This window comes from Talpa europaea (genome assembly GCF_964194135.1).
Source record: "Talpa europaea genome assembly, chromosome: 8".
NCBI classification, from domain to species: Eukaryota; Metazoa; Chordata; class Mammalia; order Eulipotyphla; family Talpidae; genus Talpa; species Talpa europaea.
Genome location: NC_140075.1, coordinates 53300046 through 53313346, shown reverse-complemented (window position 1 = coordinate 53313346; position 13301 = coordinate 53300046). Strand labels below are relative to the sequence as shown.

The 13301-nt window shown below is 40.5% G+C and overlaps 1 protein-coding gene across 1 annotated transcript; it reads right to left on the bottom strand.

Moving 5' to 3' along the window:
- Positions 1-397: 397 nt before the first annotated feature.
- On the bottom strand, positions 398-4999 carry LOC311175756 (uncharacterized protein C15orf61 homolog; the record flags this gene model as incomplete). The annotated part of the gene is made up of 2 exons (XM_084240846.1): positions 398-525; positions 4654-4999. The coding sequence occupies 2 exons, from the start codon at positions 4997-4999 to the stop codon at positions 398-400; spliced, it is 474 nt and encodes a 157-aa protein (XP_084096972.1).
- Between the last annotated feature and the right edge of the window lie 8302 nt (positions 5000-13301).

Below are 13301 nucleotides of genomic sequence, written 5' to 3'. Positions count from 1 at the left end.
TTCCCCAATGTTATTTATTTTTCCCCTTTCCTTCTTTGTGTGGATAACTGTATTTTCTCTTCAAAGAGTTCATTTAAAGTAATAACTATAGAAACTATATAATGTATATACTTTATTATAATCACTTATATCTGTAGTTTAACTTAGTTCTCAGGAAAATTTGCATTAGGCTTCATATATTTGTAGTTCCTAATGGCTAAACATAGAGTATGAAATATATGTAACAATGTATGAAAAGCTTCCTCTCTTGAGGGCAATTATTCATCTTAACGAACCAGACACTATAGAAAGAAAAGAGTATTTGCAAAAGTTTTATTTTAAAGGTTCAAAAATAAATATTGCACTGTATACACACAAGAGAAAATTCATTGACATTTATATTCTCCAGTGCACACTTTCAATACATGGCACCTTCATCTTCTTTATTTAGAAAATAAACTGTTATTGGTCCATAACTGGTATGCACAGTCTCTGTGACTCTAGCAAATAACCAGGAGCCAAGTCCATATAATAAAGTTGGAATACCTAGAAAACAAACAAATATGTTATCTATGACCACCAGTACTTATTAATCAGGCACCCATATATGTGTCTTGGTACAATCACAAAGCATAATTCAGCAATGTTAACAAATCATAGTTATAAAAAATGTGAAAATAGGAATGAACACTAATTACCTAAGAGCTCAATTTCATCTATATTTTTGGAAATAGCAATAACTATGTGAGCCTAGAGATTTTTAAAACTATAGATAAGACTGGTATATTTAGTTCAAAGCATTTCACAAGCACTAATTTGTTACTGCCAAGAAATTATGAAGTAATTCTAAATACTTCTCACAAATAAGTAAACAAAATATTCATTAATTTACTTGTGGATGCTCCTGATTACTGGCTTTGAGCTTAAATTACTAGGTCAACTTTACTGTACTTTGAGTTAGACAGTAATGCTGATGGTTTTACAAGGAACTTTTTTGTACGACTTGAAAGTGGGTCAAGTAGTTGTCTTCAAAATGTAAAGCAAAATCTAACCATAAGAAAAATTTTTGTATAACAGGTGTAAAAAAGAAACACTCCCACTAGTATTTTTACAACTAATTTGAAAACAATCTTGTTTCAACCTATTTGAAGTAGATATGTAGTAGATTCCAACATGTTTCATCTTTGGAATATTTCCATTTAATAAGATTTTTCTGTTATATTTGAGATGAGTTGCCATTGGTGATACATGAAACTAAATGCATACCATACAGAGAGGTGAATTATGCATAGGACGCTATGTTGGACACAAAACAAACTTTTGCAATGCCTGTCTTTTTTGAAGGCACTTGTTTAACATCAGTGACTACTAACATATTAAAAACATGTATAAAGCCACAGGAACATGAATCAATAACAAATATTGTATACTGTACACAAGGATTAATTTTATTGCTCCCATATGGGAACCGGACAGAAAATAACAATTTAAAAGAAGAGCGGTACACCAGGAAAATCAGGTTCTAGTTAACAGGGAAATCAATACATGCTAAGGACTAATACTGCTATTCTTATTTTTCTACAAGAGTGTAATTGCTGTTATGCCCTTTTTGAGTGTAAAAGTGTGTCGGACTTCTTTATGCTTATTCTGGCCACTGTGATGCCCAAAATTAATTAGAAGGAGCATCACTAGCTGCTTCAGGTTGGCACTTCTCTATTTTTAGGAACATACTGGGTCACAGCTTGTCACTATCACAGGGTTGCCTTCTTTGCTTTGGTAATGCCCAAAAGAATCTCTAAATGCCTGGAGGGACTCACACAAAGCCTACAAATACAAGAACCACAAAGCTATTTATGAATCATTTAACCAAAAAATTAAAAATAGGAAGGCAAGTGGGGCATAAGTATGGGAGTGGACAAGAGAACAAAACGGGCAGAAGTGAGTGGAGAAGTAGAGGGAGCAAATCAAATAAAATTAAAATAGGGTATCAACTTTGAAAGTTCAGCAAGATAAAATAGGCATTAGAAATAATTACTGATTTTGTAAATATAATGAGAGTAAATAATGCCTTTTAAAGCAAAGCTAAGGATATGTAAACTTAAGGAATGCTGGTGACATTGAAAATTTTTTTTGTTTTATAATACTTATCAGATTTCAGTAAAATACTGACACTTTTTAAAAATTAAGTATATTTTTCAGTTAAAATGGAGGTCTAATCAAAGATTACTAGTTTAATACTACTACATTATCTGTTGCTGAGAAACAACTAGAAAATCATCATCAGTTATACTGTTTGATAAGAGGTGAAACTGTCATATTTTTTTTTATAGTCTGTTTAATGCAGTCAGTCCAATACACTAAATGGGAAGATTTGCCAGTTACATAATTTACAATTAAAAAGATCAAAATTATCTTTATCTGTAACATAGTATTTAAAGCCTATATGATTCCATGAAAAAAATGAAGTTTTTCCAGGCAGTCTGAAACATATAACATCAAAATGAATGTAAAAGTCAGTTCTTTGCATAATAATTCATTTTGAGTCAGCTGAACAGTAGGTAAACCACTGTCAAATTAAGCACTTTAAAAAAATTAGAACTTCATAGCAAGTCTCCGATTACCCATTCATTCCAATGGTAAGTTGCTTTTCTTAAATCTCAATCTACTTCCCAGCAGGATACCCACTCTGATAAACCATCAGTAAAATGTCAGCTTCTGCTGAAGGGAAGGCAGAGGAGAAAGGGAACAAATGGGTAAAAGAGAAATCTTTTTTATTTACAAAATGAAAAAAAAATTACTAATTTGGAAGGGGAAAAGAGAAATAAAATCCTAAGTAGTACTTTTATTAGAAGAGTATGTACTTGATGAACTATGGAGGCAATTGATGTACATCACAAAACTGAAAGAGCCCTGTTATCGAATTCACATTCCCTACCTTCAGACAAAAATACAAAATAAACCTTACCACGGTGAATATCCTGCTTCTTAAAAATTCACCAAAAAAAAAAATTTCCTTAATCAGTATAAGCTAATTTGCATTACAGCATGTAGTAGTTTTCCTTTTTGTTTAACTTAAAATTCTAATTTCCATTTAGGCAGGATTTTCAGAATTTCCGAGCCCATAAAGACTACAGAATCACTCCTAAAGTCATCTTTTCCACACTGTGAACTGTTTTCTTCCTCAAGAAGTTTTACTTTTCAATGGGAAGATATTCTTTGTATCTACTTTTCTTTGGATTTCTTTATACGTGGCAAAGAGAAGTCCCTAATTATTAGGGTATTCTTAAAGTGTTAGATTTTAAATGGTAAAGAACATTTTTAAAAAAGGTATACTGCTCAGAGTTTACTTATAACCCTCTGGTTATACTTTTCCTAACCTATTTCTCTTTACTGTTGGAAAGAATTACTTCTTATTCTAAAAATGCTAAAATAAACTTATTCTTCTTGAATCTAATCATCACTGCAGTGTTTCCAAATAATTTTCCAATGTATTTTTGAGGTCACTTCAGGCTCTAACTTTGCATCAACCTCAAAACTAGTGGCCATGCCAAATAAGACATATTTTTTTTAAGAATCACATATTGCTAAATAATTCTACTGGACTGAACCCATGACAGTCCCAGTAGAGCAATGGCTCAACAATCCCATGACTGCCACATGTGACATTATAAGCAAAAATATACAAACCATGTTTAAATTTAATGAGCTATCAAATTATATAATATTAGCACAGCTACCCAAGGGTTTAGCTTTCATTCTGGAATTTTAAAAACTGGTTGGGTAATGTGGTTTACGTCTGGATACGGAATTACTGAAATCTGGAATAATTTGGTATCAGCTAATAGGTTCAAAATATCTTGAGGCCTCTTTATTTTTCACTGGCCTATAAAAGATATACCTATATAATGTTCATGCTCCTTTTGTCATTAACTAATAGAAAAACATCCAGCAAGTGTAAATACTCTGAGAATTAGAATATTCCCATGAAATATTAAATACAAATATTTCTATATAAATATTAAAGCGGCATATCTCTTTTAGGCCTAGCACCCAAGAAGGCCAGTGTCACTGGTGAAAAACTCTAGTGCTCTTAGTAAAATAAACTTGCTAAGATTTCATGTAAAGAAAACAAACAAACTTAAAAAGTAGTTTTAGTTTTGATAGTACGAATGCACACCCGCAAGTAAGGTTCATGGCAATGAATCGGGACGCTTTCCAGTGGGGACGTTTCCTTTTACCATCCTTTTCAGGCCCAGGGTAGGGTCCCCTCAGTAGGATGGAATGAATGCCTCATCCCCAGGAGTGATGCAGGGTGATCCCCACTTTTTTTTCAGGGGCGGGGGGGGGGGGCATTCAGTAGTAACAACCTCGCCATGACAGGCACCTGCTGGGCGGGGAGGACAAAAGCCCGGAGTCAAGGCCTGTCCTAGACCGCTGCAGTGTGCCCGGGGAATGCGGGCAACGTGCGGGGACCCGACTGCAGGCGCGCGGCGTGGCGGGCGAGCGACTGCACCTGGGCAAGCCTGCGAGGGGCCGGTGCAGGGCATCCCCCGCGCCGCCTCGGTCTCACCCTGCGCCGGGGTCCCAACTTCGAGCGAGAACGTTTGTCAACGTGCTTTGCAAACTGTGGGGCCGTCGTCGGCGGGTAGTGCTTCACGGGCCCGGGCCACTCACCGAGGTTGACGACCTTGAGCGCAGTGAAGAAACGGTCCTGCCCGGCCAGGTCCTGCCAGGGGGCCTTGGAGCAGTGGTACTTGATGAAGGGGAAGCAGCCAGTGCGCAGGACGTGGTAGTTGGCGCCCTGCACCGGCCAGTTGAAGTGCGAGAGGCCGAACTGGTCGTTGTGGACGGCGCTGTAGGGCACGCAGAAGGAGGTCCAGTGCGGCAGGCGCCGCTGCAGCAGGTGCTGCGTCAGCACCTCCGAGGCGCGGGGCTTCGGGCGGGAGGCGGCGCCCGAGGCCCAGGGTCCGCACAGCACCAGCCGGAGCGCGGCCTCGTGGGCCCTCCGCAGGGCCTCCATGGCCGGCCTCGCCCGCGTCCCCCGCCCGGCGGTCGCCGGGGTGTGAGGTTGGAGGCGCGCGCCGCCGGGGGCGGGGCCGCCGGGGCTCGCGCGCGCGTCCCCTCCCCGGGCGCGTAGTGGGGACGCCGGAGCGGCGCCGCGCGGGTGCGCGAGAGCCCCGGGGAAGGGTGGCGCATGCGCACGGAGGGCCCGCGGCTTCCCGCCGAGCGAGCCGAAGGGAGAGCCCAGCGGGCAGGCTGAGTGGCCCGCGCGGGGTGAGAGACGTGGCGAAGAGAGGTAGTTAATCATTTCGTCGTGAGACTGTAGGGGTGGAATACGGGAGGTGTTATCAGTTTGGGTAAGAGGAAAACGAAGGCTTAAAATAAATAGTTTCACCACCCCAGAACTTCCACCACCATGACAGAACTGCAACCCCTCTCGCTCCCAGGCCTGGGGCTCCCGTGTCATTCATGGTGTTGAGGACGCCCCTGAGGTCGCTGTCCTGAGAGGAGTGAGTCAGAGACCAAACCCTAGATTTGCGTGGACTGTGTAAACTCGGGCAGCGCTTTTGTGTTTAAGTCCTGGCTTGTCTTATCAAAACAAGTCCCAGGTATTTAAACGTGTTGTTTTTTTTTTTCCATTTTTTTCATTGTATGTATTTTTTACATCATTTTTCATTTTTGCACAATGTATGCATTTTCATCTTGGTTATAGTCACCATAAAATTCCCACCCCCCCTTGTTTTGACCCTAATCCCTCCTCCCCCCCTCCCCGTAGTGTGTCTCTGGTTTATAGTTGCTTGCTGATTTTGATTTTTCCTTTATTATAATTAGTCTTTTTCCTGGTCCCTTATTTAGGTTTTCTAAATTCCTGCTATGAGTGAGACCATCCGGTATTTTTCTTTTTCTTTCTGGCTTATTTCGCTGCGCATGATCCCTTCCAGCTCCATCCATGTTTTGCTGCAAACTTCCTGAGTTTATCTTTTTTGATTGCTGAGTAATATTCCATTGTGTCACCTCTCTCCATGCGGTAGCCACTTACTGCAAAGAGGCACCATCACCTCCTCCCTGACAGCCCCGTGAGGAGGCTTTTAGTTGTAAACCTTTAAGATCCTTGCTTCCCCACCCCACCTTACCTATTTCTTCAGGAAAACCTTTCCAAACTTTGCAACCTTTTGAGGCAATAGTTTATATGCACCTCTTTCTAAAGAAGCTTTTCTTTTTATTTGGAGTAATGGTACATAAATCAGGTGATGTGTGAGGAAAGCACTGTATGTGAGGTCATTATGTGAAAGCGCCATATAACGGTTACTTTTATTGTCGAAAACTCAAGGCAACAAGGTTAGTTGTTACATTCTCCAGGGTTTTTTTGGATCATTCGACATATACTGAGCACCTGCTATCATGCGTTAAATCATGAGGGGTCTTGTAGTCGTGCAAATAATTTGAACTTTACCTTATTGGATTTCCTATTAGATAAGAAAAATTTTTAAGATTTTAGACGGAGCCGTGGTTAAATTTGCTCAGAAATAGTAGAAGGGAAGCTACAACAGAAATAAGTGAGGTGATTCTCTGTGATTTTCAAATTAAAATATAAAAAGTATTTTCAAACATCTGTCTCAGAATCCCAACATATAAAATAGATGGAAACTTAATTTTTTTTTAACTAAACATAAGTTCAGTTTTTTAAAACATTAACTTTATAGGTAAATAAAAAGGCAAATAATGAGGCTGTTTTGTTGTCTTAAGGGGAGAGGGGTGGTTATTTTGTTTTTAGCTGAAAAAGGAATTTACTGGACTGAAGTTGGGTAAAGCAACCAATAGGCAGTCTGGAGAACCAAGCTCAGGAATCAGGGAGAAACCAAGGGAATCTATATGGCAAAATACAGATAAGACCAATAACAACAAGTCTGGCTAGCATGCCTTGGTTCACCCCTGACCACTGAACTTGACTCTGCTATCTTATGTTAAATTTTGAGGGCCTCCCTGGTGGCACAGCTGTTGAGCGCTGGGTTGCGAGGCTGCCCACGGCCTCTGCGGTGCCGGTTCGATTCCCGGCTGCTCCCCGGCCACCGGAGGCGGGTCCCACATGGCACGCAGACCTCTCCTGCCGCCCGCTGCTCCCCTCAGCAGTGTACTTCGGTCCTTCTGCCTGCTCTGCTTCCTGCTCTGGCTCTGGTGAATTCTCTCACCCTCCCGCGCTTCTGACTGTACCCAGTGCTTGTATAAACAAAAACAAACAAACAAATAAATAAATAAACATGCCTCTAGAAAAAATTAAAAAAAAATTTTTTTGAAGTTGTATGTTATAGACAACAGTAGCAGTTAAAGCATCCTCAAGATGGTTGATTTCTTATTCTTCTGTTTTGGTTGTATACTATGTAGAAAATATGGGTGTTTTAAATGATTCACCTTGAAATCTTGGGCATGTGCTTTAATTACAAAAATAATAGGCAGAGATTAATTCTGAGATCTACACTGACGTGATTTAACCTCATATTAACTTTTAGCAGTTTGAGGTATGTTAAAATTTGGCATTATATCTTTTTTTGGCAATATAAAAGTATAATTAAAGGAATGAAATTTGAGTTAAACTTTTGTGAAACTCAGAAGTATGTCTGAGAAACCCAAAGTTCTGGAGCATATAGGTAAAAACCACTGATAAAGAGACCCAGATATTTAGGTACATTTCACTGATTTCTTTCATGAAGGCTGGGGAAATGAAGGACTTCTATTGGGAGATGCTCTCTTAGAGAAACCTCATCACCACCCAAGCTTCTTTGACTCTCTTTTTCTAAAGAAGGAAGTTCCTCCAGAGAGAGCTGATAGATGGTGGAGTACACCCATGTACTCAAGTGTCTGAATGAAATATTATTCAAAACTAAAGATTCAGGACTAGCAAATATGACATCTACATATCTCTTCTGACTTTAAAATTATAGAGTGCCACTTTCATAATTAAGATAATTTCTCAAACCCACAGCTTAGATGTTCGATTTTCTTTTCAGTTCCAATTTTTTTTTATTTATGTATTTATGCATATAAGAACTGAACCACAGGCCAGAGGTGTGGGTGGTGAGAGGATTCACTAGAGACATAGTGGGGAACAGAACAGGTAGATTGACTGAAATATACTCCTGAGGGGAGCAGCAGGCAAGTCAGGAGAGGTCTGAGCACCATACAAGTCAGGAGAGGCCAAGGAGAGGTCCTTGGCCAGGGATTGAACTCGTGTTGCAGTGGCTTCATAGGTTGCTTTTTAACCCCTTGCACCACCAGGGAGGCCCTCAGTTCCAATTCTTGATGGTCAGGAAACAAAGGGGTTTAGAAGTTGGCATTCAGAAGTATAAGCAGATATTTATAAAAACTTTATATCCAGTAATTAGAAATTAAATACAATTAGTACATGAATAGTTTTCTACCAACCATGGAAATGGCATATCCCTCAGAAGAAACCCCTTAAAAATTTTAAAATCAGTCAAACAAATGTTACTGATCTCTTCCTCCACCTCCCCTATGGAGGTGGCAGGGTTCTTCCCCTCAAACCCCATGTGACACTTGAGATGATCAAACCGAGGACCCATCCAATAGCATTCAAACCAGTATGTCAAAATTAAGCATAACTGGCAGAAACCTAGAGGCATTGACAGCAGGCCATGCCAGATCTGTAGACCCAACATTGGTTATGGGAGCAAGTAAACAAGGTACATACTGCCCAGTGATTTCTGGAAGTTCCTGATCCACAATGTCTAGGAGCTGGGAGTGCTGCTGATGTACAACAAATGTTGCTGTGTTGAGATTGCTCACAATATCTCCAAGAACTACAAAGCCATCAGGGAAAGAACAGCTCACCTGGCCATCACAATCACCAATACCAGTGTCAGGCTGCACAGCAGAGAAAATAAATAGACCTTTTGTATGCACATTTACTGTGTTAATGCAACCATGAAACTCTGAAGAAAAAAAAGAATGATACTGTGTGTAGCATTTAGCATGTGCATATCATGTTGCTCATAGAAAGAAGGGATTTATCTTCTTATCTTTCTTTTAAAGGCACCTGGGCCTACAGCTAACATCATTCTCAATGGTGAAAAACTGAAAGCCTTTCCAGTTAGATCTGAAATAAAACAAGAATATCCACTCTCGCTGTTTTTCAGTATAATACTAGAAGGCCTAACTAAAGCAATTAGGCAAGAGAAAGACATAAAAGGTATCAAAATAGATGATATGATAATAGAAAGAACCCTAAAAAATCTATGGAAAAATATATAGAAGAAAGAAAGAGGCAAAACACTACCTGACATAAATCTCAGAAACATCTTTGAGGACTCATCTCTACAAGCAAGGCAAACAAAGGAGAAGAAAAACAGCTGGGACTTTATAAAACTAAAAAGCTTCTTCATAGCAAAAGAGACAGCAACCAAAACAAAGAGACTCCCTACTGAATGGGAGAAAATATTTGCGCACCATATATCTTGGTATCAAAGATCTTCAAAGAGCTGACACAACTCAACAAAAACAAAGCATGTAACCCAATCAAAAAATGGGCAGCAGAACTAAAAATAACACTTCTCCGGGCCTCCCCGGTGGCGCAGCGGTTGAGCGCTGGGTTGCGAAGCTGCCCGCAGCCTCTGCAGCGCCGGTTCGATCCCCGGCTGCTCCCCGGCCACCAGAGGAGGGTCCCACATGGCACGCAGACCTCTCCTGCCGCCCGCTGCTCCCCTCAGCAGTGTGCTTCGGTCCTTCTGCCTGCTCTGCTCCCTGCTCTGGCTCTGGTGAATTCTCTCACCCTCCCGCGCTTCTGACTGTACCCAGTGCATGTATAAACGAACAAGCAAACAAACAAACAAATAAATAAATAAAACATGCCTCTATAAAAAAAATCTATAAAAAAAAATAAATAACACTTCTCCGAAATAGAAATGCAAATGGCCAACAGGCATATGAAAAAATGTTCAACATCACTTATTATCAGGGAAATGCAAATCAAAATCACAATGAGAGAAACCAGCTCACTCCATGGGAATGGCCCAAATTAAAATAAAATGAGAAACAACAAATGCTGGCAAGGATGTGGTAAAAAAGGAACCTTCTAACATTGCTGGTGGGAATATAAGCTGGTCCAGCTACTATGGAAAACTGTGTGGAGGTTCCTCAAAACAATAAAAATGGATCTACCATCTGATTCAGTGATTCCATGCCTAGGAATCTACCTAGAGTACACAAAAACACTAATTGGAAAGGAAATCTGCACTCTTGTGTTTATTGCACCACTATTTACAATAGCCAAGATATGAAAACAACCTAAATGCCCAAAATAGATGAATGGGTCAAGTAGATGTGGTATATATACACAGTGGAATGAAAAACTCAGCAATCAAAAGAAAGAAACTAATGACATTTGCAGCAACACGGATGGAGCTGGAAGGGATTATGCTAAGTGAATTAAGTCAGAAGGAAAAAGATAAATATTGGATAGTTTCACTTACATGGGGAATATAGAGAAACCAAACAAAGGGTCAGGAAAAAGACAAAACTTATAAGCTGACCATAGACCTGGGGCATATAGCAGGGAGGGAGAAGGGTAGAAGAGGGATCCAAACAGGTGAGAGAAGAGCACAGGGATGGTGGAGATGAATCGCGGGTGCTATGGTGGTGGGAGAAATATGGGAACTACACCTGAGGGGAGAAATCAAACCTTGTCCAAAAATGAACCCTGTAAGAAAATAAATTTAAGAAAAAAATTTAAAAAATAAAGTTACCTGGTATGTTGTAGGAGATCAAAACATCTTAAAATGAGTTTTACTAAATTGATACATATTTTTTAAAATATTTATTTATTCAAGAACTGGGGTACAGGTCAGAGGCGTGGGAGGGTGAGAGAATTCACCAGAGACAGAGCAGGGAGCAGAACAGGCAGACAGACCAAAGGCACTGCTGAGGGGAGCAGTGGGCGAGGCAGGAGAGATCTGCAGCACCATGTGGGTAGCTCCCTGGTCTGCCAAGAATCGAACCCGTGCTGCAGAGGCTGTGGACAGCTTCACAGAGTGGTGCTCAACCCGCTGCACCACTGGGGAGGCCCTGAATTGATATATTTTATATATTATAAATAAGAATTTCTGTTAATTAAAAATCACTATTAAGAGATTGAAAAGGTAATACACAGAGCAGGAGAAATATTTACAACACACGTATCTGACAAAGCATTTGCTATCCAGAAGAATCATTAAAGGCAATCCAGGGCCTCCCCGGTGGCACAGCAGTTGAGCGCTGGGTTGCGAAGCTGCCAGCAGCTTCTGCAGCGCCCCGTTTCCATCCCCGGCTGCTCCCCAGCTACCACAGGAGGGTCCCACATGGCGCGCAGACCTCTCCTGCCACCCGCTGCTCCCCTCAGCAGTGTACTTCGGTCCTTCTGCCTGCTCCTGCGCTTCTGACTGTAACCAATGCTTGTATAAATAAATAAATAAATCTTTAAAAAAAAAAAAAAAGGCAATCCAGTAGAAAGGTGGAAAAATACTTGCATGTATGTTTCATAAAGGAGAATATCCAATGTTCAAAAAATGTGAAAAGTGCTTAATTGCAATAATTTTTATCTGAGAAATGGAAATTAAAACTACAAGGTGATACCATTATACACCCAGCAGAGTGGCTAAAGTAGAGAAGGCTAATGTTGGTAGGATATAAAGCAATTAGAACTTTTATACTGTTGGCAACCACCTTGATCTTTATTTTTTTTGGTAGTATTTATTAGAACTGAATATACACATACTTTATGATCCAGCCATACCACTCCTAGGTATATATTTGTGTTAGAGTGCTCAGGCTGCCATAACAGAATACCACCCACTAGTGTCAGAACATAAATTTTTTTTCTCACAGTTCTAGAAACTGGGAAGTCCAAGATCAAGGTGCTTGCAAATTGTGTTCCTGATGAGAGTTCTCTTCCTGGCTTACAGAGAGCAAGCTCTGGTGTCTTATATCTTCCTCTTCTGGGAAAGATTCCAGTCCTATTCAGTTAGTGTCCCACCCTTATGACTTCATTTATTCTTCATCACCTCAAGATCCTAATTGAAGTCTTGTCATGCTGAGTATTAGGATTTCAACATAAGAATTTTGAGGGGGCACAAATGTTCAGTTCAAAGCAATAACCAACAGGAATTGTGTGCATATGTTGTTGTTTTTTTTGTTTTTTTTTTTTTTGTTTTGTGTGTGTGTGTGCATATGTTTTTGTTTTAAAGATTTATTCATTTATGCGTACAAGAACTGAAGCACAGGCCAAAGGTATAGAGGATGAGAGAATTCACCAGAGACAGAGTGGGGAACAGAACAGGCAGACTGACTGAAGTATACTGCTGAGGGGAGCAGCAAGGGAGTCAGGAGAGGTCTGCTGTGCCATGTGGGTAGCTTCCTGGCTGGGGATCGAACTCGTGCTGCAGTGGCTGCGGACAGCTTCATAGGCTGCATCTTAACCTCCTGCCCCACCAAAACCCTGTTCATATGTTTTCTAAAAAATATGTACTAGAGGGCCTCCCCGGTGGCGCAGCGGTTGAGCACTGGGTTGCGAAGCTGCCCGCAGCCTCTGCAGCGCCGGCTCGATCCCCGGCCACTGGGCAAGGGTCCCACATGGCACGCAGACCTCTCCTGCCGCCTGCTGCTCCCCTCAGCAGTGTACTTCGTCAGTCTGCCTGCTCTGCTCTCCACTCTGGCTCTGGTGAATTCTCTCACCCTCCTGCACTTCTGACTGTACCCAGTGCTTATATAAATAAACAAACAAACAAACAAATAAATAAATAAATAAATAAATAAATCTTTAAAAAAAAAATATGTACTAGAAAATCCATAGCAGCACTATCTCTGTAATACTCAATCTGGAAATTATTCAAATGCCTATCAGTAGACTAGATAGACAAATTTTGTCATATTCACATGATAGAAAGCCAGAAATGAGAAGGCATGATCTATAATCACATCACATCTATGAATTTCACAAACATAAGGTAAAGAGAAAGAAACCAAATGCTAAAGTGCTTACTGTAGGACTTTATTTATATAAGGTATAAAAACTGGCAAAAACTCATCCCTACTGATAGAAGGGGGATGGAAGGAAGGAGCCAGTAACTAGAAAGAGTATAAAGGGACTTACAGGGGACTGGGATTATTCTCCCTTTTAATTTTTTATCTCTATAGCTCTTATTTTTAAGACTGTTTTCAAAAGTAGTTTTAGGTTCACAGTAAAATTAAGATACAGAGATTTCCCATATACCTCCTTTCCCCATACATACACAGCCTCCCCCATTATCAGCATCCTGCACCAGAGTGATACTTTT